Source organism: Manihot esculenta, chromosome 15, assembly GCF_001659605.2.
Source record: "Manihot esculenta cultivar AM560-2 chromosome 15, M.esculenta_v8, whole genome shotgun sequence".
Taxonomy (NCBI): domain Eukaryota; kingdom Viridiplantae; phylum Streptophyta; class Magnoliopsida; order Malpighiales; family Euphorbiaceae; genus Manihot; species Manihot esculenta.
In genome coordinates, this window is record NC_035175.2 from 15,468,352 (window position 1) to 15,494,502 (window position 26,151).

Genomic DNA, 26,151 nt, shown 5'->3' on the forward strand with positions numbered 1-26,151 from the left:
TCAAACTGTGAACCAGACTTGCTTTTATAAATTACTACAATCTTCATTCATTCCTGCACATCTTTCTCTCCCTCTTCAATTCCCAAAAACCCAAACGGTAATATGACCTTAACACTGCATTCATCAACTTCTTTTATCAATCTGAATGACACCAAAAGCATCAAAACCCCTGATGATTTCTCCGGCACAGTTTGCTTCACGCAAATCAAGCTATCATGCCGCCTTAGAGCAAAGCATGCAATCCAAGAAGTACAGCTTTCACATGATAATAACTTCATGATGAAGAGCAGAAGTGACAAGTGGGAGAAGCTACATGCAATATCAGGTCCTCATAGTAGCAATGTTGCTAAGGTGCCTGTGTTTGTGATGCTGCCGCTTGACACAATGACACTAGGGGGAAATTTGAATAAGCCACGAGCAATGAATGCTAGCTTGATGGCCTTGAAGAGTGCAGGTGTAGAAGGAGTGATGGTTGATGCCTGGTGGGGTCTAGTGGAGAAAGATGCACCTCTCAAGTACAAATGGGAAGGATATGCTGAGCTTGTGCAGATGGTGCAAAAGCATGGCCTGAAGCTTCAAGTTGTTATGTCCTTCCATCAGTGTGGAGGGAATGTTGGAGACTCATGCAGGTAACTAAAAGGGTCCATGTTTTACAGCTAAACAATGCATTTAAATTGAGGCATAAACATGCAAAAGTTTTTAATTTCGATCATTTTTTTTCTTTTTTCAAGATTACAAAAAGAAATCATCACCTAGGAATATTGTGCACAGCCCAAGAGCGAAGCTATAATTCTTTTTATTTTATTTCTCCAAGTGATATCTATTTCAGTTCTCATTTTCTTTCTATCCTTGGTTTCATTTTGAATCTTCTGTTAGAAAAAGACTTGTATTCTTCACATGCTATGGCATGTTACCATAACATAAACCACTCCCACAGATCTTAAAAATGGTTTGGCAATAACTAATTCATATTTTCTCCTGCAATTTTAGCATTCCCCTGCCTCCATGGGTGCTTGAAGAGATTAGTAAGAATCCTGATCTTGTCTACACAGACAGATCAGGTCGGAGGAATCCCGAGTATATATCCTTGGGTTGTGACTCAATACCAGTGCTCAGAGGAAGAACACCCATACAGGTGTACACTGATTACATGAGGAGCTTTCAGAACAGATTCAAAGATTACCTAGGTGAAACTATTGTGGTAAGCTTTTCTATCTGCTATGTATCAGGCATTTTGAAACACAAAAATAGGAAGAAAAGAAGGAGAAATAGACTGAGTTAAGAAAAGGATCAGAAAGGGGAGAAGAATTTGAGAGAAAAAAGAGAAGAAGATATCATTCTTGTATTTAACTCTTGGCTGAATCTTCCTTAGTACAAGCTGCTCTACATATATAGGAATTACTGTAAAGAAATAATTGTTCCCGCCGCTCTATTTCAGCCTCAAAGACACTAGAAAGGAAAAAAAAATCAGCAAAACAAAGTTGCAATTATTAAACACAATACATGCTACTATTAGGAACTGCAACGGAATTCAATGTGCAAAAGTAATATACTGAAACTGGACTTCCTTTCTCCATAGTTTCCTTTCTTTGTCTGCCGTCTCCATGTTTCACATTCATCTTCTTTAAGAATTACAAATGCAGCTCCTTTGAAAATTAATTTCCTTTTCAGCCTTCTTGAATTTATCCCATTTATCATCCTTGGAAATTGAGACACACTGGAATAGAACTTACAATCATGGTACTCTTTAAGTACTAAGCTCAATTCATTCCCTTTGCTCCAACAGATTCTAGGTTTATGAACTTGAGCTTTAGCTTGAATTGACTCCTTTATTGTTATGGATAGTTGTTACGGTTCCAGTAGTGGATGGTGTCACAGGATGATAGATGGGAAAGAAACTCATTAGAGGGGGCTTTAACACCTCAGACTCGTTAATGAGAGAGTCTTAGATCTCAAATTATTTGTAATTTTTCTTCTTATTTCATTGAATAAAAATAATCCTCTTATATAGTGGAGGCTCCTACAATCACACAGTACTTCTAATTAGAGTAGAAATCTAATGCAAACTATCCTGAAATAAGATAACAGATAAATATATTTATTTGTTATGAATTTAGTCTATCCATTATCCATATATGTTATGAATACAACACTTACTTCCATTACCATCTGAAGCAAAATCATCCATTGCTCCATTGAAGAAGGGATTCTCACTTCATATGTAGCTTTTGTTTTCCCCATTGCCGACTCTAATTGCCCCTTAATTCCCTTTTCATCAATTTCCTCCTCAAAATCTTCACTTGCACTAACTATATCAATAGTGAAATCTTGCGTCCTCCCAAAGGCTTTGTCATTCCTATTGAAAACTTCACCTAAGGCATCTTGTTGCTCGCTTAGCCTTTTAGATTTAATCTGGCCTAAAATTGAGCTTATTCCTTTAGTATCCAAACAAAATGTTTGGAACTACCTTGATCCCTTGATTAAGAATTACAGAAATCCCAGAAGTGGGTAATAGTTCTCTGCTCTTGGGTCTGGCCAGTTCATCTTTACTGCTGGAAACTCCCTTGTCCTTATCTTCCATCATAACATTCATAAATATTAGCCATTCCCCTCTGAATGCGTTGAGATTTCTGGTGGACTGTCTTTCCATGTCTTCTCTGAATTCCTGGACATTCTTCTGCACCTTTTCTTGGAGAGTATCTTTATCTGTTCCTCCAGTTTTGCTATCCTTACCATCATTGTTCCAGCCATAATTCTGACCCCCAAGACTGAAAATTATTCAGTCCCACCAATTGAAAATTCAAAAGTATAATGGAAGAATTTCAAGAAAGGAAGCAGATTTGAGGAAGGAAAAGGGATTTCCAGAATTGAAGAAAGAAACCAATTTCAGCATTTCTGCAAAAGGAGAAGGAAGAATGTAGAGAAAAAGACATCTGGATTTAGAGAAAGAAAGAAAGAAAGAAAGTAAGAAGAAGAATATGTCCTGCACAGGAAGAGGAGATTAATACAGAAGAAATAAAAAGGGAAGAAATTTCAGGAAAGAAGGAAGAAAAAGAATGGCGGGAAAGAGGATAGAGATCTCAGGAAAGAAGGAAGAAGAACAACAACAAGCCTGGGACTTTGAAAACACTAACCTAATTTAAACAACAACAAGCCTGGAACTTTGAAAACACTAACCTAATTTAAAGCTATGCTGCTCAGAACCAGTTCTGATACTAATTGTTATGTATCAGGCCTGCAATAGCCCTTGAAACAGAGAAATAGGGAGAAAAATAGAAAGAAATAGACTGGATTGGAGAAAAAAAAACAAAAAGAGGAGAAGATTTAGAGAGAAAATAGAGAAGATAATTCTGGCATTTGATTCTTGAATGAATCATCCTTAGTACAAGCTATTCCACATATAGGTATTCCTATAAAGAAATCATTGTTCCCGCTACTTACTAACTAATTCCCAGCTGACTCTATTAACTTCCATACTCTTCCTTTATTACAATTGCAGCCCCAAAGACCCTCTATTTATTTTCAACACCCTTTATTCTCCTCATCACTACACTATCCAATCCATCATATATTTTGATGTTACTTTGTAAGTGAGGATAGGGTTCATGTAAAAATGGCTAGAGTACACATTCAGCAAATCATTTCACAAGAAGAAACAGAATAATAAGACTGAAACTAGTGTCTTCAATCTTAGTTAGAAGAAGTCTTATTCATGTAAATGCATCAGAGAATAGAGCTATTTTATAATCTATGGACATTTTAATGGGAAAAGAGTGCAATTAATTAAATGTGCAATGCATCAAGGAGACAAAAGATACTGCTTTATGAGACAAATAAACATAAGAAGGGGAAGAAAAGAACAGGAAGATAAGAGAGGATGTTTCACAGATACATTCTACAGCTGCCTTTTACACGAAAGAATGCACATAATAGAATTAAAGAAAAACAACTATTGCACCCTCCAAATTGTCCTTGACATCTGATAGTACAGCTGATAAATCACAAGTGTGAACATAGTTTGAAATCTATGGGAATAATAGCATACTAAAAAATAAGAAAAAGATGCTGTTCCAATTTACGGAAGTAGATGAAAAATAAAAATAAATAATTAATTAATTAAAAAAACTGACTCCTATATATAAGACAAGAAATCCAGCATGCTGGAAGAAGAAAAAAAAAGGTCAAATGACAAATTCAATGCTTTTTGTTGAGAATTGAATTCATCATCTATATGGGGAAAAATCATTTCAGAGAGTCGTTTTATTACATGATTGATTTTTCTTTTTTACTTTAAAGTGAAAAGATGCTCCTAGTTCTAATCATTCTACCAATTAGAACACATCATACAGACAGGTCATATTGACAAAAATTAGTCTGTTTATAGCGTGTATAAGTTGTCATTACTTCTTTAAAACTCAGCAACAGCCTTTTGAGTTGGATAAATGTGACACCCTCGTCCTTGTTTCCTCCTTCCCCCAAAGATCACAGGAGGGATGAACTAAGATGTATGGAAGAAAAAGAAAAAAGAAAACAAATAACTAAGCATAACGTACTCCATATTGTTGGGGAATTTCTCGACTGTCAACACCAGTTCAATTCAAACTACACATGTCAAAACCAATAGGTAAGCCTGTCTACATTTTCTTTGTAAGAAAAGAAATATCATTAAGAAAGCAAGTATATTAAAAACAGAAATCCCTAAAGCATAATTCCACATATTGCCTTCCTCACAAATAACATGAGTGAATATGCTGCTTCTTAAAGCTTAAGAAACTGAATTGATCTCTATTGCAGGAAATTCAAGTGGGGATGGGACCCTGCGGAGAGCTAAGATACCCAGCTTATCCAGAAAGCAATGGAACATGGAGGTTTCCTGGAATTGGTGAATTCCAATGCTATGACAAGGTAAATTCTGCAATTTGCACCCCGAAAGTGCAGTACTTCCTATCCTTAGTATAGTGGTCTGCCAGTTTGAACTATCCACAGAATGAATGGCATATAACACATATAGAGTCGTGATTGATGCATCTTAGACAAACAGCCATGTGGAATCACATTATTAAAATAAAACCAAAGAGGTACTTATTCACTTTTGAAAGGATAAAATCCTAAAAAAATTTCTATGTTGAATAGTACATGAAAGCTTCACTGGAAGCAGCAGCTGAAGCAATTGGAAAGAGGGACTGGGGACGAGGTGGACCCCATGATGCTGGCCATTACAATCAATTTCCTGAAGAAACTGGATTTTTCCAAAGAGGTGGAACATGGAACACTGATTATGGACAGTTTTTCTTAGAATGGTACTCAGGCAAGCTACTGGATCATGGTGACAGAATCCTAGCAGCTGCGAAAGGAATATTTCAAGGATCTGGAGCAAAGCTATCTGGAAAAGTAGCTGGAATTCATTGGCATTACAGAACAAGATCTCATGCAGCTGAACTCACAGCAGGTTACTACAACACCAGACACCACGATGGCTACCTACCAGTAGCACGAATGTTTAGCAAACAAGGAGTTGTATTCAATTTCACCTGCATGGAAATGCGAGATCAAGAACAACCTGAAAGCGCAAACTGCTCACCAGAAGGATTAGTGCGGCAGGTGAAGATGGTCACAAGAACTGCTGGAATTGAACTGGCTGGAGAAAATGCATTGGAGAGGTATGATGCAGGTGCATACGCACAAGTTTTAGCAACAAGTAGATCAGAATCTGGCAACCAATTGGCAGCATTTACGTATCTAAGAATGAATAAGAAGCTGTTCGAAAGGAGTAATTGGCGACACCTTGTGGAGTTTGTAAAAAGCATGTCAGAACAGGGCCAAAACAAAAGACTAGCTGAGTGCGACTCCAGAGGAACAGACCTTTATGTTGGCTTTATCAAAGACAAGAATGTCAAAAGGACCAAGGAAGCTGCTCTTGCATAAACATATGCACATATTAATGTATAATCAATAATGGTGAAAAGATCAGTACAGCATAGGCCAAGGAGGGGAACAACTAGCAGAAAAAAGTAAAGAAATATCACACAAAACACCATACTTTTGGCTTGATAGATATGCCATACTCTGAGATGGTTAGAACAAGAATAAAATACTGTGTTTATATCTAATGTTTTCTAGTCCAAATTAAGGACATTTGACAACTGGCCATTATTTTAGGGCCTCTTCATGGAACCTCAAGAGATTAGAGTTGTTCCCTTGAGGTTCACACTATTCGGTCAATCCATTTGTTTGTCTCTACAGAATTAAAAATTCATATGTAGACTCATTTCTACATAACTTGGTAATATTAATATTGTTGGATTGCTAGTTGTGATTAAGTGATGCTGTGTTTATGCCTGTAAATGTGCCTGCAGCGCTGCGTACTGTAAATGTATACATACCATTCTTAGTTCATGTATAATAGTACAAATACACCAAAAGTCTTGAGGGAATAATCAAACTCTTCCTCCATTCTATTGTCTGTTTCTTCTTATAACATTTAAAATCCAGTCTTCATTCATTGTCATCATACAAAAATACATTCCTCAGACAAGGAAATGTAACAAAATGTTAAACATAAAATGCTGCAGATGGCATTCAAGCACCTTTTTTAAGCAAGCTCTGAACAATTTCAAGATCCTTCTTGAGAATCATTCCTAGTCACAGACATGAATTACAGTTCTTTCTTCCTGCTCGCTTGATGCTTTCAACCTTCACACAAACAACTGAATCAGTAACTGACCAGACTAAAACCCATAACTCAAATTTGCACCAAAATTAACAATATTTGAGTCAGAAAAATAAAATATAGTGTCTTTTGGATGAATAAAATTTCACTTCACTTTAAACCTTGTTCAGGAGAGAAATAAACCCAAGTCAAACCATGAAAAATGAAAGATGGTTAAGGACTATGAAATCATGGTTTCCTTGAATAAAAGCATCATTAATCCAAAAGACTCTAATTTAGCTGACAGAAAAATAATTAAGCAGCAGATCTGTCAGATCTAAACAAATTAATTGCTTTTAAATGATTGCAAGAAGGAAATGAAAGTAAATGACTGAAAAACTAATTTATCACATGAATAAAAATGGGAGACTTCTTATCTGAAGAAATGCCATTAACTCGTTATCAAAACATTCAAAGATCAAGTTAATTGATTGCTGGGTCCTTAGCATGCATCTTGATCTGCGATGCTGCCATTGTGTGAAACAATCTTAATCTTGCTAGAGGCAATTACCAGCACTCCTAATTAGATTAAACAAAAACGGAAGGCGTTAAGTGCCCTTGAATAGAATCTTGTTACAAGTCGATTAACGGGAAAATCCTTAACCTCGACTGATTTTTTCCTTGTTAAAATTTCTGCTTTTCGTTGAGTAAACCTACTGTGAATAAATTGAGAATTCGTTGATCTCGTAAACCGATGAACAATTTTATGAATGTTTTATTTAATGATCTCAATGCCTTCTTATAGTGAAGACTACATTCAAATTACATCAAAACTTGAATTTGAAATACTTCTATCTTCTATTAAAATTTAAAAATTAAATTAAAAGTAGATGTTAAAGTTAGAATAATAGAAGAGAAAAAAATAACCAAAAATAAAAAATTTACATCGCAAAACCTCCAAGGGCTACATCTTTATTGAATTGGATTATATCACTCATAATACGAAGACTTTCTTATTTATAATGGAAGATTCAAGATATATATGACATGATACCATAAATTAAAGGATTCACGGTCTATAATAGAAATATATCAAATCTCCTAATTTAGAAATATATAGACATAAATTATTCTATCTGTTTAGAAATACAAATCCTATATTAAATAGGAATAACTTTCCATAACATTTCCCCTTGATTATCGCATGCAAACTCATCAATTCTAACACTTCCTCTTGATAAGATTCTACGTAGAAGCGAAAAACTTCCTCGTAAGAATTTACAACCAACAACTCAAGAGCATAGTCAAAAATACTTGCAGAAAGGCACTCGCAAAAGTACCAAAATAAAAAACAATCTCTAGAATTGCACTTTCCTCTCTACAGAAAATGTTAGCAAGTAAATATCAACACAAAATCTTTCTCCAAAGGCAATGGCGGTAAGAAAATATTAACACAAAATAACTTATAAGAAGCACAAACCACACCAATTAAATGAAAAAATAGACGCGCACAGTGCCCATAAACAGTACCAATAAATAATGCCCATGAATCCATGAAAATACCCAACCCCAAAGAATTAAAAGTTTTGATACCATGTTAAAGTTAGAATACTAGAAGAGAGAAGAAAATAACATAAAAAGATTTGCGTGGTTTGACTACGAGAGCCTACATTTACGGACACAACCTCAAAAGCCTACATCTTCATTGAATTGGATTAGGCCAAATGTATAATTTGCCTCCTCACCTTTTTCATGAAAAGTCATTTTACCACTAAACTTTATTTTTATCCTATTTACCCCCTTAACTTTTAAATTTTGAATAATTTAATCTCTACAAAGTGAGAGAATACACATATCATCCCCTTCAATCTTTAATTATTGAATAACTTAATCCTTATGATATAACAATGCGTGAATATCACATGCCAGTTGTATGGATCAAGTTATTCCATCGTTTGAAGGTTGAAGGAGTAAATAGAACAAAATTAAAACTGAGGAGGTAAAATAACTTTTCATATGAAGGTGAGGGGGTAAATTATGTATTTTGCCAATTGGATTATATCGCTCATAATACAAAGATTCCCCTATTTATAATGGAAGATCCAATATATATGGTATGGTACCATAAACTAAGGGATTCTTCACCTATAATAGGAATATATCAAATTTCCTAATTTAGAAAGATATAGACATAAATTATTCTATCTATTTAGGAATACAAATCCTATATTAGATAAGAATAACTTTCTATAATATTTTCTCTTAATTATAGTATGGAATCTCATCAATTCTAATAATAGCAATTAAAAATCAAACAAAAGATAACAAGCTAAGATACTAATCTTATCTGTTGGAACTACTTTAATCAAAATCTATCGAATAAAAGAATAATGCATATCCACAACAAAAGGCAAAATCAAATGTAGTTGCAAGCTTCCTAGAAAACCTATGCAGGATAAGAGAGAGAATGGATCTTTTGACAAAAAGGGAGTACATCCTCCTACTCTACTAAGTCACAACCCTTCTTATATTCCCATAGAAAAAGCATGTTGGGAACTCAAATAAGTATGCTAAATGGTATGCTAAATGGTAAAGATTGAGAAAGAACTATATTCCCTTCTTATCAAGGTTGACATTCACGGTCACACCCAAGAGAAGTGTGCTTATAATTGCTTAATAGCTTTAGATTAAAAAGCTGAAAATAATAACTATATTCCCTTCTCAAAGACAAACACTACGTGTTTTCACTCCTTAATTATAGGATTAAAAAAATTAGAACATCCTGTCATATTCATACTTGAAGTCTTGAACCATATAATAGCACAACAGTGAGTGCAATATTAGACTCATAAGATGTCTTCTGTTCACTCAGTGGTTTTTCTTTTTATGTAGGAAGTTAACTAAGAAACGTGTTTCAGGTAGAGCAATGGGTTTTTCCTAACCCTAATTCCTGGTTAAGAAAACGTGTAATTCTAGGTTACAGGATGTACATTTCATCATAGCAGTTTTTAATTAAATGAAAAACCTGAAAAAAGAAAAAGAAATTCTAGATAATCAACAGAAAATCATAAACTTCAGTCGATAAATATAATTTTTCTAAAAATATATTGAAATCAAAATGCAGCCACGTACAACTGAATGATAAAAATTTAGTTATCCTCAACATTAAACCAAAAAAAATCTCTCTGGCATGATCTAAGCAATACTTAAAACTATCAGACGTTTTATCTTGAGCTAGGAAAATAAATGATTTATCAAAATACGATGGAATAAGTACCAACTAGGAATGCGGAGAAGTTGAAGAGGAATTTCCACGGCGAAGATCTTCAATCAAGTCACTGAGCTCCTTGCGAGCTGATTCTCTTCCGAACATAAAACCATACCTGAGAAATCAAAAAGGCAAAAAAAAAAAATAAGAAGAAAGCCAATTCTAGAGAAAGTGACAGAAAAGAGCAGAGAAAGCATTGAGAATTGTAATTGATTGACCAGAAAGAAACAGCAGAGAATAATCCTGCGGTGGCAACTGTTTGAATGAGAGTGAATGCCTTTTCCATTTCTGCTTCCCTAATTTTCCGCCTTGCCAGTACGAGCGCCAGACTCCTACTAAAATAACGAAGGTAGTGTGCATTGTGGATTGGTTTATCATTAAAAGAAAAATTACTAAATAATCCCTAAATTTGACATAATTAATAAAATTATATCAATATTTTTAAAATTAAACAGTTTAATACCTAAATTTTATAATCATAAATTAAAAATTCAGTTCTATTAAAAAATATCATTAGTAAAAAAAAAAAAAGTTAGACTAACCTTCTTATTTATCTCTCTCTTCCCATTGGATACTTTCTATCTATTTATTCATTTTTCGATGCTGGTGATCCCATTAGATCTACAGTGTCATAATTTTTTTTAAAAAAAATATTAGAAATAGAGTTTTTAAATATGCATCATCCAAACAATAATTTTTATAAGCTGTAGTAAGGAAAACACATTCATAAAAATTAAAATGTGAAAAAAAATATATACTTAGATATTTTTTTATATGAATTATTTAAAAAATGATTTCATTGAACCTATTCCTTAATTCTTGGTTAACTATGACTGCATAATAATCAGCTAGTCTTTTTCTGTGTAATCTTCAAGTTTTTCAACCATTAATCGTTGATTTTAATTACATTATTGCCATGATATTCTCCTAATTGAACGATCCTATTTTGCGCCATCCGACTCGGTGGAATTTCCTTCTCCAAATAGTCATTAAGATTTGATAGGCTCAAAATTAAATTAATTATTAAATACTAATAAATATTCATCAATTCGGTAATAACCCCTCAACCATTTATAATTAGCATTTAATACATATATGTTTTAAAAAACTTCTCTTAGCTAGAAAAATTATTAAAAATACCTTTAATAAGTAATTAATTATATATATATATAGATTCTGAGATTTTAATATTGATTTTATTTTTAAATTGTTATTATTAAAAAAAACTATTTAGTGCTAATGTTTTAAAATTAAAATTAAATTTCATTAAATTTTTATTTCTAATATATATATTTTTTAAAATTTTTAACTGATATTATAAAAAATTTTGAATATAATTTCTCCTTTCCTAAAAATAAATTTTTGATTATTTTTATAGAAATTAATAAAATACAATCAATATTTTTAATATATCCTCTACTCATATTAATAAATAATGAAATTGTTCTTTCAATTAATAAATTTTATTTTTTATACATATTAAATAATATTAGAGAAGTATTAGGAGATTAATGAGTGAAATTTTATTTATTATTGATGATCGCTGGATTTCTTCACCTCGGTCTAAAGGCCAGGCCCATGAAAACGGTCCATGATCCGAAGGCTTCAATATTCCCCTCGAGAGCCAGGTCCAGCCCGCTCAGTCACAGGGCCGGACTCCGCCTAGACTCCTCAATCAAGCCGGCCCAAACCTCTCGGCCCAGTAATCAGGCCCTCACCAGGCTCAACTTTAGCCCTACCATTCAACCCAGCCCGGAAAGGGGAAAATGACCAAGATGCCCCGCTGGTAGGTCCTTCCGCATGCGTATCAGAGGAGAATCATGCGTATCAGAGGAGAATTAATGGTCGTTATGCATGGAGCAGGCGCCTGACACATCCGTACATACAGAGCTAGGCGGCAGAAGACAGCTAGCATTGTGGCAGAGAGACAGATATATATATCACGGTAGAGGCCACTTAGAGGGGGCTCTCTTCTTCTTCTTTCTCCTTCCTGGACACCATTTTTATTCTTTATGTAACCCTTGCCTAAATATACTACTCTGAGCCATAAAATCTGACTTGAGCGTCGGAGGGCCTCTGCCAGGGCACCCCCGGTAGACCCCTGACCATTCTTTCTTATTTTACAGATCCTTTCACCAGGTAGAACATGGAGAGACCCATCAGGGAGCCCAACAAGAAAGGATCCAGAAGAAAACCAGATCTATCATGGACCAGGAAGAGGAAAATATTTATCAAATGGCGTCGTCTGAGGTCCGCTGTATATATAAAAAAAAAATAAAAAAAAAAGAGAAGAAGAAGGTGAGAGAAAGAGAAGAGGAGTCCGTGAGAAAAAAGGAGGTCGGAACCGTGTTTAGCAAGACAGAAAGGAACTCAGCAAATCCGACGACCACGGTGATAGATTGCTCGTTGAGGTCGGATTCATGTTCGAAACTAGATTCGTGGTCGAGGTTGGAGTCGCATTTCAGGACAGATGGAAAGCATCGGGGCGACAGGGAGACAATACAAAAAAGAAAGCTTACACGAAAAAGAAAGCTGGAGATTTACAGTAACTCAGCTGAAAAGAAAGACCCAGCTGGTGTAAGAATATCTTGACAGTCTCTTAATCTTCATTTTCCTACCCTCGTTGTTTATTTTAACATTTATTAAATATTATTACTACTAACTTTTTCTTTGAGATCTGACGAGGTGCAACTTCAGATCGAAGTGCTTGCCTGTAAGTATAAATTTTAATTTTTTCTGTAAAAAGAAGAAAGAATGCATAATATACATATTTGTTGAGATTGTGAGATCGGCCGTATATATATTGTAAGGGTTAGATGGGCAGGTTGGCTGTAAGATTCCAAGTTATTAAAAAATAATAATAATAATAAAAAAAAATAATAATAAATAAATAAATAAATAAAAATAATATATATATATATATGTAGAAATAGCAGGAGTGGAAAGATCTCGAGCTGCCAAAGACGCACCGACCTGAGGAGGAAGTTGCTGGTCTGGTCAAGACCCGACAAATGAGGCCGGAGCAACGTGGAAATTGACCAGATAGACAGACATGATGGTGCTAAAGGCGCGCCGACCTGATGAAGAAGTCGCTGGTCTGGTCAAGCTCCAACAAGTGAGGTCGTCGCGACACCGAACTGGACCAGATATGAAGGCATGATGGAGCTGACACCACGTATGCAAAGGAAGAAACCACAACCTTCAAGAATTAAAGCAGACACCACCACCAGATGATCAACTTTTAAGTGGGAAGGCTCCAGCAGATCAAATTCAACAGGTCGTAAGAAGAAGTCGGTCTCGCATTTTGAGTCGGATGGCCAGACTGTCCTCAAGATAAGTGGAGGTCAGACCCGAGCTCGGAGTTATCTTTGAGTCCAAGCTCAAGAGCAGGACTGAAAGGAACTCAAGAAATCAAGTAATTACAGTATTATTATAAGTCGAGGTCGGACCCGAGCTCGGAGTTAGATTTGTGTTCGAGGTCGGAGCATGCTTGAGCTCGGACTCGCGATTCAGATCGGAGGGAATGATGTTGTTGATGTTGGCCAGTTTGAAGACATGCAATTTTCAAACTTGAATTTAGCGGAGTACGATGGCCTGACTGAGCAGGTCAGCCAAGTCGACAACGTGGAATTCCTCAAATCCAAGATCAATTTGTTCATGGGTTGGAGTCCGTTGCTCCCAAGGGCGTATTGTTTCATTGGAATTGACAAAATCGAATCTGTGTGGCTCTGTTTCACCTCAGATTTCCAGGCTTGTATGGTGACGTCACTCCCTTGCGTTTTCATGGCTTGTCTTTGTCAGGGAATGCCTTCTCTTGATGATCACCAACTCCTATCGATCCATCAATCGAACTGGGTGGCCACTTCTTTGGGAGTCCGTGGTGTTTGTCTGTTGGGTCAAATGGGGCGTATCTCTCTGCAGGAGGAGGCTTGTTAATTGGTGGCTTGTATTGGGTAAGAGAGTGAGTAGTGAGTAACACCACTGCAAGAAACAACACCAGCAAGTATTTGGGAGGCAGTTTAATGCTCTCGGGAACTAAACAGAGAAAGGAAAAGGAGATGAGGAAGGAGAATCGCACCTGTTGAAGAAGCTTTTTCTGGGGCTGTTGACAATCAAAAAGTTGTCCCCCCAAAAGTGAAGTCACCTTAAAGTGGGGGCCCACAAAAGTGAAACCTGTCTCTAGTGGGGAGGAACAAAATAATAAATTGCAAGCTGATAATGACTTTGCTGGTCATTCTACAAATGAGGCAAGCACTGAGACTTCATCTCATGAAAAGACTTGTGTTGGTGGAATTATCAACTCTGCCCCACAGGAAGACTGCTTTTTTTTGTTGGAGATAGGAATCTTGAATCAACAATAGTAAGTGGAACAACAACCCCCAGAAGGCCCACTCAGGGCCTGCACAGTAGAGCTAATCATCGTGGTAAAGGAAGATTTAGTACTCAAGAAGTTGATGGCTGGTGGAAAAAATCTCAAGTTGCAGATCAACAATGTACAGTGTCAACTGCACATTATGAAATTTCTTCCGTTCATGGGTAAGCCCATAGTTCAGCGGAGGCTCTCAGAATTTTGTATTACATCCTTCACTGAAGAATGAGGGATAATCACGCCAATTGACTATTGAAATAAGGTACACATAACTTGTCACGTGTCATTAGCATAATTATTGTTGAAAAATTTATGCTACAGTTACTAAAATCGTACTTTGCTGTGTATATTTATTATCTTGCTTCAGAATTTCAAGAATGCCTTTAGTTATTGGCAGTTATTTTAAGTAAATATTATTGAATACAAATGATTTCGTAGACTATTAAGAGACAGGCTTTGCATGTAAATAGTAAGACTAAGTTTAACATACCTCTATGAGTTTAGATATCCTGATAATTGCTTATATTTCATATATATTGAAAAATCCTGGAGAAATTTACACAGGCAAAATATTGTTTATTGCATCTCTAAAACTGCATGGGTTAACGTTGCAAGAGTTAATACTTGCATTTGTTCATCTGAAGTATGAAACTAAGTGACACGTGCGGCATATTATTTATTGATGAATATTATTGAATTAACAACGAGCATCCTCGTTATATGTGCTCTGTGTAAGTTCTTATTTTGCAGAAAAATCCTGAATCTTTCAGAAAGACCCCTTGAAAAAAACAAGACCTCAATTAGGCACAAAGCCAGTTGAGATGACGAAGCGACAGTAAGGCCACTGAGCTCGAATCTTGTGCAAAACCTCAAGAAGGAACAAAAAACAGTCGGCGGGGCCCCGAGGTCACCCCGGAACGGCCGGTGAGGATCTTAAAAGACCTCCCGGAGCATGAAGACCGGGATCCCCTAGAACTCCCGGGAAAACAAAATAAAAAACAGCCGGCGGGGCCCCGAGGTCACCCCGGAACAGCCGGTGAGGATCTTAAAAGACCTCCCGGAGCATGAAGACCGGGATCCCCTAGAACTCCCGGGAAAACAAAACAAAAAACAGCCGGCGGGGCCCCGAAGTCACCCCGGAACGGCCGGTGAGGATCTTAAAAACCTCCCGGAGCATGAAGACCGGGATCCCCTAGAACTCCCGGGAAAACAAAACAAAAAACAGCCGGCGGGGCCCTGAGGTCACCCCGGAACGGCCGGTGAGGATCTTAAAAGACCTCCCGAGCATGAAGACCGGGATCCCCTAGAACTCCCGGGAAAACAAAGAAGACCGGGATCCCTTAGAACTCCCGGGAAAACAAAACAAAAAACAGCCGGCGGGGCCCCGAGGTCACCCCGGAACGGCCGGTGAGGATCTTAAAAGACCTCCCGGAGCATGAAGACCGGGATCCCCTAGAACTCCCGGGAAAACAAAGAAGACCGGGATCCCCTAGAACTCCCGGGAAAATAAAATAAAAACGGCCGGTGAGGATCTTAAAAGACCTCCCGGAGCATGAAGACCAGGGTCCCCAAGATCTCCTGGCAAAAGAAGACCTCAATAAGGTCTTGACAAAAGAAGACCTCACTGAGGTCCTAGCAAAGGAAGACCTCAATAAGGTCTTGACAAGAGAAGACCTCAATAAGGTCTTGACAAAAGAAGACCTCACTGAGGTCCTAGCAAAAGAAGACCTCAATAAGGTCTTGACAAAAGAAGACCTCACTGAGGTCCTAGCAAAGGAAGACCTCAATAAGGTCTTGACAAGAGAAGACATCAATGAGGTCTTGACAAAAGAAGACCTCAATAAAAGAAGACCTCACTGAGGTCCTAGCAAAGGAAGACCTCAATAAGGTCTTGACAAGAGAAGACCTCAATGAGGTCTTGACAAGAGAAGACCTCAATAAGGTCTTGACAAAAGAAGACCTCACTGAGGTCCTAGCAAAGGAAGACCTCAATAAGGTCTTGACAAGAGAAGACCTCAATGAGGTCTTGACAAAGGAAGACCTCAATAAGGTCTTGACAAAAGAAGACCTCACTGAGGTCTTAGCAAAGGAAGACCTCAATAAGGTCTTGACAAGAGAAGACCTCAATGAGGTCTTGACAAAGGAAGACCTCAATAAGGTCTTGACAAAAGAAGACCTCACTGAGGTCCTAGCAAAGGAAGACCTCAATAAGGTCTTGACAAGAGAAGACCTCAATGAGGTCTTGACAAGAGAAGACCTCAATAAAGTCTTGACAAAGGAAGACCTCAATAAGGTCTTGACAAAAGAAGACCTCACTGAGGTCCTAGCAAAAGAAGACCTCACTGAGGTCCTAGCAAAAGAAGACTTCACTGAGGCAGAAGACCTCAATGAGGCAGAAGACCTCAATGAGGCAGAAGACCTCAATGAGGCAGAAGACCTCAATGAGGCAGAAGACCTCACTGAGAGGTAGAAGACCTCAATGAGGCAGAAGACCTCACTGATGCAGAAGACCTCATTGAGAGGTAGAAGACCTCACTGAGGTAGAATACCGGCGAAGATCTCAAAGATCTCCGGAAGCGAAAATGGCCGGAATCCCCAAGATCATCCGGTGCTACAAGCAAAAACAACTCATAAGAACGTAGTTCCGATCTCACATAAAAGATTGGGGCACGGGACCATAAATGAAAAGTTAAACTCCGATCTCCCAAAGGAACTAGAGTCTTCAGGTAGAGAGACTTGGATCTCACACAACAGCCAAAAGTACCAAAGCATCATGCCGATCTCAAGAAAACGAGCGCAGTACTGGTAAACCCAATAGGCAGACTGAATTGAGGCAAGGCGATTCCTAAGCAAACTGCATACCAAAATACAAAGCCAAACAGAGAATCAGGGGCAATCATAAGAGGCATCGACCTCGGGAATTGACCGCTCACACTAAACCAACTCAGCTGGCCTAGAGAAAGGTCCAGGCAACAAAGAGCCCGCAAAACGCTCGAGAGAAGACAACCCATAAATACTCAGGGGCAAAAAACATACACAAGAGTCCAACGCTCAGGCAAAAATAATAAAAAGGCAAGAAAGGGATACTTTCGACAGGAGCAGTTCTCAGACCACACGGTCATGAATAGAGTTTAAAGATTTATCCCCTCACCAGTCATGGAATAACTGCTGAGGAGATAAAGGGGCAATTGATGATCGCTGGATTTCTTCACCCCGGTCTAAAGGCCAGGCCCATGAAAACGGTCCATGATCCGAATGCTTCAATATTCCCCTCGAGAGCCAGGTCCAGCCCGCTCAGTCACAGGGCCGGACTCCGCCTAGACTCCTCAATCAAGCCGGCGCAAACCTCTCGGCCCAGTAATCAGGCCCTCACCAGGCTCAACTTCAGCCCTACCATTCAACCCAGCCCGGAAAGGGGAAAATGACCAAGATGCCCCGCTGGTAGGTCCTTCCGCATGCGTATCAGAGGAGAATCATGCGTATCAGAGGAGAATTAATGGCCGTTACGCATGGAGCAGGCGCCTGACACATCCGTACATACGGAGCTAGGCGGCAGAAGACAACTAGCATTGTGGCAGAGAGACAGATATATATATCACGGTAGAGGTCACTCAGAGGGGGCTCTCTTCTTCTTCTTTCTCCTTCCTGGACACCATTTTTATTCTTTCTGTAACCCTTGCCTAAATATACTACTCTGAGCCATAAAATCTGACTTGAGCGTCGGAGGGCCTCTGCCGGGGCACCCCCGGTAGACCCCTGACCATTCTTTCTTATTTTACAGATCATTTCACCAGGTAGAACATGGAGAGACCCATCAGGGAGCCCAACAAGAAAGGATCCAGAAGAAAACCAGATCTATCATGGACCAGGAGGAGGAAAATATTTATCAATTATATTATTTATGATAAATAAAAAAAAATTATCTTTATCAACGTTTTTTCAAAAATAAATTCAAATCGTTTATTGAAAATTTCTAGTGATTATCTTAAAAGGAGTTTCGTACACAGTAACCTCCGACTTTAATGGCCAAATAAATTATTTTGTAATATTTACTATTTATTAACATATTTAAATAAAAAAATACTATATCTCATCAATTTCCTAAAAAACAATATATCATCAATATTTTCGTAATTTGTTCAAGTAAGGAAGGGTAAAATTGGGAATATGAATATTTTACGATGGCCCCACCTAAGTAATACTAAAAGGGGACAAGACCTAGTACAGTCTTCCTGCTACACTTACAGTTTAAAGTAAACAGAAACTCTTAGCAAGTCAAAACACACCAAACGACAAGCTCTTCTCTTCCCTGCTCACGCAATTCGCGCCCTTTTGCATTCCTTGTCTCTCTGTGCATCCCTCTACAGGTACCTCTCTCTTTCTCTCTCTATTTCTCTGTTTATTTTCCATCAATGTATAAGATTTCTTCTCATTGTTTGACGATCACTTGCATGTGATGTTCTCGTGTGTTAACTCTCGGTGTTCTTTCTCGATTCTCGCTTTGGAAGATCGAGTCTTTTTGTGTGAGAAGATGATGGATTACACGTTACCAATAGCTAGAAGGACTCGGAGTAGAGAAGCCCTAATGTATAGGAAATTGCATGAAGAGTTGAACGGAAAATGCTATGAAAAGAAACGTAATGCTGCTGAGTCTACGAGTTTTAGTGGTTTCAGTGATGTTAAGGGGAGGAGCTCTAGTGGGTCGTGTCAAAAAGATAATGGGAGTGAAAATTTAGGGCTTGTTGATTATGGTGTTGTAAAGGGGAAGAGCTCTAGTGGGTCGTGTCAAATGGACAATGGCAGTGATAATTTGGGGCTTGGTGATGATGTTGTGGAGTTCTGTGATTTGGGTCCATATGATTGTGTAGATAAGTGTGATATGGGTGCATCTAATTTTGAAAATTTGGGATTTGAGTGTGCGGAGAATGATGATTCTGAAGAGATGGGTTGGAGGGAAAGTGGGCGTGTGGATGTGGAAGAAAGTTGTAGTAGGTCTAAATCTAATGGTGAGGATGATGTGGTTGTGGTGTCGATTTCCGATAGTGATTCTGAGGAAGATGACATTTCTTCTGAAGAGAGTGTAGAGGATAGTGATGATGAGGATGAAATTGAGACCTCTTCTAGTGGTGAGAGTGATGAGGATTCTGATGATGATTATGATGGTTATGTGCCAGAAATACCTGATGGTTCTCCTGGTTTCGAGGAATTGAGTGGCGAGAGTGAAGGGGAAGATGAAAGCAATAAGGAGGAAGAATCTCCAGTTTCGGTGAAAGAACCTGGGAACAGGGGAAAAGGGGAAGACGGAAGCAACAAGGAGGAAGAATCTCCGGTGTCGGTGAAAGAATCTGGGAACAGGGAAAAAGGGGAAGACCGAAGCAACAAGGAGGAAGAATCTCCGATTTCGGTGAAAGAAACTGCGAGCAGGGGAATTGGGGACGAGGTTGAGATTAGATTGAAAAGGAAAAAGCTGTCTGATGATTGCAAAAATGATATTAGTGGTAATGGCAAGGATGATGCTGTTGATGAAGTTCAAAAGAAAATTTGTGTTTCAAAACGAACTAGATCACGATGTAGTTCAGAATCTAGCGAGAAGATAGTTGGGGTTGGAACAGTTAGCCATCCTATTTGTGTAGATAATGAGGACCTTAATGACTTTGGGATTGAGGAAGTGGAAGATGAGGAGGAGCATGTGCAGGATTTATGTGGTGGGCAGCCCAGTAGAAAAAGAATCCGAGCCTATGAAGATCATGAAGTAGTACAAATTCTTGCAAATTCTATATTGGACAAGACGGAAATACCTGGTGAAGAAATTGATGAGCCAGTCATTGAGCCAAGTCTTCCACTGAAATTCACATTTGGAACTGAAGAACAAGTTGCAGTGGAGAAATCAGAAGAGGAGAAAGAATTGGAGAAACTTTGGGCTGAAATGAACCTGGCTCTTTGTGCAGATGATGCTACTGATGGGAAAGAGGTATGCTTTTCTTAATTTATTAATTTTTTAATTGAATAGATATTTTTTCTGTACTAACTAAATTTCCAATGGTTGTCAGCCTGTGGATAAACATGGGAATTTTGAATTTTGCAACATTTTTTATATCAATAGCATGTTTAATCCATTTCTGGTATTCTATTTAATCAAGTCTTTGGTCCTCTGTTTTTTGTTGACCTATATTGAGATTCCAAAAAGTTTAAATTTTTTTGTGCAAAAAAACTGCTGTTGAGATTTATTTTATGGTATTTCTTTTAATCAGTGTTCTCTATGGTTATTTTGTTTTCAATGCTTTTTTTTTTCTATAAGTTTGTTGTTTTCAACATTCGATTGGATCTTACCAAATCATCTAGTGGTATAATTTTTGACGCTCCATTTATATCAGAATTATCATTTTTATCAAGTCTTCTATTTGTGCTGCTCAATTGTGTTTTTTTTTTTTGTATATGGTTTTCACTTTTACTCATTTGCATCATCTTCATTTTATTTTTTCACTGTTGCTTTCACAGTTTGTGTTGATAAGTCAAGTAGCCTCATATTAGAGGCATTATATATTCTTTTCATCCAGTCATCTCGATCTATGTTGACAGGAGGCTGAAAATGCAGCTGATGTTACTCCTGAGAATGAACTTGATACCGACGCCCTTTGCCAACAAGGGAAACATCAATATGTTCTTGATGAAGAGATTGGAATCAAATGCAAGTTTTGCTCTTTTGTAAATGTGGAGATCAAATATTGTACAGCACCTTTTGTAAGTTTCATAATCTTCTGTTACTCATGTGCACCAAGAAATATTTTTTTTTCCCTTCTGCTATCAGTTGCTTTAAAATTAGTACGTTAGGAGGTCTAATAACAATAGAATCGCCTAATATAAAGCAATATGAACCACATCACATGTTGGTCGCTCTGCTACCTAGCAAAAGCAAATAAGAAATGTGATTAGGAATCAGCTAGCAATCTGATGACATGCTTGAAGTTCAATCATATTGCATAAGCTAGTTTCACAGTCAAATATCATAATTTGAGAGTGGAAAGTTTATGGCTTCTTGTTATTATAATTTTATCTTGTCTTGGCTAGAGAGGACTTTGGATGTTTAGTAAATCTGTTTTGTGGAATTTTATATTAATCACTGATTTTGTAACTTGGCCAAATGTTTATTTGGAATTTTATATCAATTTCATGTTGGTTGGTCTTTTACATGGCAAAAGCAAATAAGAAATGTGATTAGCAATCTGATATCCCACTGAAAATTAATTATTTGCATTCGCTGTTTCTCAGCTTTGGACATGCATTAAATTTGCTTAGTGGGGATTTCTATTAATCACATAGTTAGGAGGATTTTGGTTTATAGGCATCCAAAAAGCTGAGTCAAGGTGCTTGATAAACCCTCTAAAGAAATAGCTGATAATTGACATACCTATTAGCTGCATTTGATAACAGCTCTATAATTTTGTTGTTTCTCATAAGCTAGTTGTTCATTTTATTTTTTATTTAGAGTATATTATCTTTTAAAATTTATTAACTATAATTTTTTATTGAATAAATTTTTATATCAATAAATTATTTAAAATTATAAGATGCATGTGCATAAAAAATAATTATATTTTTACTTCTTGTATATGTATAAAAAAAAACTAATAATTTTATGTCTATTTTAATAATAATTAATATAAATATATATTTTTAGTCATTTAACATGTCAACGGTAATACTTAGATATAGTTTTAAACACTTGGGATATATAAGCTACTAGCAATCAACCATCAATAATAACTCTCAGTTGTATTCAACAACTAAATTAAGTAGGCCCTTAGTGTCTAGCTAAAAGCTTATTGGATGCTCCCAGTATAAATCTATATTAATATAGAGTATAAATCTATATTAATATAGAGTATAAATCTATATTAATATTACAGTGCTCAACTTTAGGCATCAAGTAAGCATTAGGGATCTGATTTTTCAAAAACTGGCTTTATCTGTTGCAGGGTAGGCGTACCTCACAGTATTCAGAAAGGAGAGTATCATATGCTGTGCACCTTAATGTCTTTGAGGAGCTTCGTGATCAGAACTGTGGTCATGACTCACAGCCTGGCTGTGATCCCTTCTCCTTTCATGCACGAGGCACCGTGTGGAACATCATTCCTGGTATTGAAAAGGACCTGCATGAACATCAACGGGAAGGTTTTAAATTTCTGTGGAAAAACATAGCTGGAGGGATTTACCTTGACAAGTTGAAAAAGCCAACCAGTTCTGATAGTGAGACTGGTGGATGTATCATATCACATGCTCCTGGAACTGGAAAAACCCGCCTGGCAATAGTTTTTCTTCAGACACACTTGAAGTTGTACCCTACATGTAGACCGGTGATTATTGCCCCCTCGAGCATGCTGCTTTCCTGGGAAGCAGAATTCAAGAAGTGGAAAGTTAACATTCCTTTTCACAATTTGAACAAGCCAAAGTTCTCTGGCAAGGAAAATGTAGCTGCTATGAAGCTATTTAAATCCAGACAGCATAGTCTAAACTCTGTTCGGATGTTGAAGTTATATTCCTGGAAAAATGATACGAGTATCCTTGGCATCAGTTATAAACTATTTGAAGAGCTTGTTGGAGAAGACAAGAAGAGGAGTGCAGTTCGACAGAAGAATGAAGAAGGCATGGTGCGGCAAATTCTTCTTGAGCTTCCCGGTCTTTTAGTCCTTGATGAAGGACACACACCTCGCAATGACCAGAGCCAAATATGGAAGGCTCTATCAAAAATCCGAACAGAAAAGCGCATTATTCTTTCAGGAACCCCTTTCCAGAATAACTTTGATGAGCTTTATAATACACTATGCTTAGCGAGACCTAAATTTGCAGATAGGATCTCATGCAAATTCAATGCCTTCTTTGATACAAAACGTAGTCGGAAGGTAAATGGGGCAAGAAGGAATTGGGCTTCTCTCACAAATTCACTTGGCAGAGTTGCTGATGATAGAGTGAGAGCTGAAAGGTTGGAAGAGGTTAGAGCCATGATAAGGCCTTTTGTGCATGTACATAGGGGTAATATTCTACAACAAAGTCTTCCGGGTTTGAGAGATGCTATGATCATTTTAGAGCCACCTCATTTTCAGAAGAGCCTCCTTGATAAAGTTGAACTTACAGCAAACCGGACTGCTTTTGATTTGGAATATTTGGTGACTTTGGTTTCTGTGCATCCTTCTCTTTTGCTGAATCAATCCTTCGATTTGGATGACTTTGGTGGACGAGCCATGTTAGAAAAGCTTAGGTTGAATCCAGATATGGGGGTCAAAACAAAATTTCTTACTGAACTTATTCGGCTTAGTATAGCCACAGATGAGAAAGTGTTGATCTTTAGTCAATATCTTCATCCATTGACATTCATATGCAAGCTTCTTGAATCTAGATTCAACTGGATTCAAGGGAAAGAGATCTTACGCATGAATGGACAGGTGGATACAGTTCAGCGCCAATCTCTTATCAAGGATTTCAACAATAGAAACAGTCAAGCAAAAGTGATGCTTGCATCAACAAGGGCTTGTTGTGAAGGGATAAATCTAGTCGGCGCATCAAGGGTTGTCTTGCTTGATGTCGTTTGGAATCCTTCAGTCGAAAGGCAAGCAATAAGCCGTGCATACAGGCTTGGGCAGGAGAAAGTTGTGTATATCTATCATCTCATTACTTCAGGAACAAAGGAAGAAGAGAAATATTGTCGGCAAGCTGAGAAGGAGAGGTTATCAGAATTGGTATTTTATTCTTCAGAACGAGCTCATACTCGGGAAAAAATTTCATCCAATGTGTCAGAAGATGAAAAGGATACAATTTTGGAAGAAATGATTCACCGAAACAAACTCACAGAAATGTTCAAGAGGATAATTTACCAACCGAAGGATTCTAATTTGGTTGATTCTTTTGGCTTGGTCAATCTGTAGCAAACATTCTGGTGAAAAATTTTTGTCACAATATTTGGACATCTTAGAAGCTGAAACCATTTTCATTTTTGGTTGAAAAAGAAAAGTATAGTGGCTTCTGGAATGGCCAATATTCATGTAAATGCAGATTAGTAAAGGATGAATATACTGCAATATGGTAAGTTCCCTTAATTCTTATTTATGAAATTGCTGAGTTCTTGGCCTGTGCAACAGTGAACTTCTCAATAAATTTAACTGTTGATATCTGTTATTAACTATTTGTTGCTTTGTGCTCTATTATCTTCATCTTCTCCCTTTTTATTTATTTTTTACACTCATCCCTTAACTCCTCAACTTGTATCCCAAATCGTGTAGGAAATGAAAATAGACATCTCTGTTGACCGTTAAATCACTGCATAATCTTAGCAAAAGTCACGTGAAATACTTGCATAAATCCAATCTACTTTTGGGCCATTTCCCCTCTTGTCATATTCCATTTGATTGCAGAAAATTTGCCTTTTACAGTGGAATTCTTGCTGTGAGGAAGCAGTTGACTGTCTAATGTTGATGAACCTTGATGGATTAGTAACTATGAGAAAATGCAGATCTGGACTGGAAGAATTTGTTGCAAAATGCAGAGATTGGAAGAAATTCCAAATGATATTTTCTTGTAACCAACTTGTGAAACTTGCATAGCTTATGAACTTGACGTTCTTCAGTGTAATCATTCCGGGGTTCGTGGCTTTGCCTTGGACAACTTGAGTTCTATCCTTTTCATTTCTAATAGCAGGCAATGCAGGTGTGCCACTGTAATAATCCTGAGAGGCTTGTTACTTCTGTAGTAATCTCCCTTTGGTAAGTTATAGAAAGGCCTGTACTTCTTACGAATCTAAGAATAATGCTTGTATACAAGTTCCATTTTCACCATTATTAAAGAGCTCTCAGAAAATAACCCAGACCCATTACCATTATTTACCACATAAACATTGCCTGCAACTGCACTCTTGCTGGGCATTGCATTCAAAGAATACAAAATGGAAATGATCATGCTTTGAAGCTTATAATTCCCGGGAGTTTGTATATATACACATTTTCTGATCTTTATGTACTCAAAAAATTAATCAACTTTTCACGAAAATAAATTTATTTTTATGCACATCGAGAATTTTATTAAAATCTCTATATGTTTTGCCTAATTTTCTCATCTCTAAATGTTCCATATTCATCCAAAGTCATGTTGTATGAAAAGTCGAGATTTGAATAGAAGATATATTGCCATCGATAAGGATAAATAACGGCATGTACTAAATTTAAATTGTTTATATATATTTTCTCTTTGTATAATAAATTCTATATTTAAAAATCCTTATAGAACATGAATAAATATGATATGTATATAATGTTTTCAATTTAGAAAATAAATCATTTTAAAAACTTAAATTCTATTCGTCTTCGGTCTTTTTAGCTAATGGAGCTTTAAGTTTAGGTTGTATGAATGTAGACATAAAGTTTTAATAGTCAAATATATAATTTAACTCTTACCTTTTATACAAAAATCAGTTAGCATTTTAATTGTTTTTATCGTTAATTTTAACACTTAAATTTTACAAAAGTATAGTTATTTAACATATAAATTTTTTAAAATATAACTATTCAATTCTTAAATTTTATAAAATATAATTATTTAACTCTCAAAATTGGGCATATGCGCATAAATATTAAATAGTAAATTAACAATAAAAAAATTAAATATTAACTGACTTTTTAAATAAAATTTAAAAGATAAATTATATATTCAGTCAATATTTAATATAATAATTTTTAAAATTATTTATAATATGAGGTTGAGTTTATAGTAGCGAAACACTCTTTAAATATTACCTAAGTTCAAGATGATGGAATCATATAACCAGTTGGATATTGAGGAATTGAAATAATTTCCATGCAACTTGAAATTTCAAAGAAG

The 26,151-nt window shown here is 36.8% G+C and overlaps 3 protein-coding genes across 4 annotated transcripts; 2 read left to right on the forward strand and 1 right to left on the reverse strand.

The window, feature by feature from the left end:
- Positions 1 to 15: 15 nt before the first annotated feature.
- Positions 16 to 6,256, forward strand: LOC110601569 (beta-amylase 3, chloroplastic). The gene is made up of 4 exons (XM_021738742.2): positions 16 to 629; positions 991 to 1,201; positions 4,795 to 4,905; positions 5,134 to 6,256. The coding sequence occupies exons 1-4, from the start codon at positions 103 to 105 to the stop codon at positions 5,923 to 5,925; spliced, it is 1,641 nt and encodes a 546-aa protein (XP_021594434.1). The 5' UTR covers positions 16 to 102; the 3' UTR covers positions 5,926 to 6,256.
- Positions 6,257 to 6,425: 169 nt separating this feature from the next.
- LOC122721931 lies at positions 6,426 to 10,271 on the reverse strand. Its single transcript, XM_043951155.1, has 3 exons — positions 10,136 to 10,271; positions 9,927 to 10,032; positions 6,426 to 6,693 (listed from the first exon to the last, which is right to left on the reverse strand). Exons 1-2 carry the CDS (start codon positions 10,201 to 10,203, stop codon positions 9,930 to 9,932), a joined length of 171 nt encoding a protein of 56 aa, XP_043807090.1. The 5' UTR covers positions 10,204 to 10,271; the 3' UTR covers positions 6,426 to 6,693; positions 9,927 to 9,929.
- An 8,267-nt stretch (positions 10,272 to 18,538) lies between these two features.
- LOC110601249 (SNF2 domain-containing protein CLASSY 4) lies at positions 18,539 to 24,416 on the forward strand. Of its 2 annotated transcripts, XM_021738316.2 has the most exons (4): positions 18,539 to 18,653; positions 18,795 to 20,257; positions 20,866 to 21,027; positions 22,263 to 24,416. In XM_021738316.2, the coding sequence occupies exons 2-4, from the start codon at positions 18,818 to 18,820 to the stop codon at positions 24,204 to 24,206; spliced, it is 3,546 nt and encodes a 1,181-aa protein (XP_021594008.1). In that variant the 5' UTR covers positions 18,539 to 18,653; positions 18,795 to 18,817; the 3' UTR covers positions 24,207 to 24,416. The 2 variants fall into 2 exon arrangements, with proteins under 2 accessions (XP_021594008.1, XP_021594007.1); XM_021738315.2 differs by lacking the exon at positions 18,539 to 18,653 and having other exon boundaries at positions 18,684 to 20,257.
- The last annotated feature ends 1,735 nt before the right edge of the window (positions 24,417 to 26,151 follow it).

What these genes read in the sequence shown, in the direction of transcription:
- LOC122721931 (XM_043951155.1), bottom strand. Translation starts at nt 10,203, where the DNA reads ATGGAAAAGGCATTCACTCTCATTCAAACAGTTGCCACCGCAGGATTA. An exon ending in TTCTCTGCTGTTTCTTTCTG is followed by an intron (nt 10,033 to 10,135) that starts GTCAATCAATTA and finishes TTGATTTCTCAG; the next exon opens with GTATGGTTTTATGTTCGGAA.
- LOC110601249 (XM_021738315.2), top strand. Translation starts at nt 18,743, where the DNA reads ATGTTCTCGTGTGTTAACTCTCGGTGTTCTTTCTCGATTCTCGCTTTG. An exon ending in ATGCTACTGATGGGAAAGAG is followed by an intron (nt 20,258 to 20,865) that starts GTATGCTTTTCT and finishes CTATGTTGACAG; the next exon opens with GAGGCTGAAAATGCAGCTGA. An exon ending in AATATTGTACAGCACCTTTT is followed by an intron (nt 21,028 to 22,262) that starts GTAAGTTTCATA and finishes TATCTGTTGCAG; the next exon opens with GGTAGGCGTACCTCACAGTA.
- LOC110601569 (XM_021738742.2), top strand. Translation starts at nt 103, where the DNA reads ATGACCTTAACACTGCATTCATCAACTTCTTTTATCAATCTGAATGAC. An exon ending in AATGTTGGAGACTCATGCAG is followed by an intron (nt 630 to 990) that starts GTAACTAAAAGG and finishes CTGCAATTTTAG; the next exon opens with CATTCCCCTGCCTCCATGGG. An exon ending in ACCTAGGTGAAACTATTGTG is followed by an intron (nt 1,202 to 4,794) that starts GTAAGCTTTTCT and finishes TCTCTATTGCAG; the next exon opens with GAAATTCAAGTGGGGATGGG.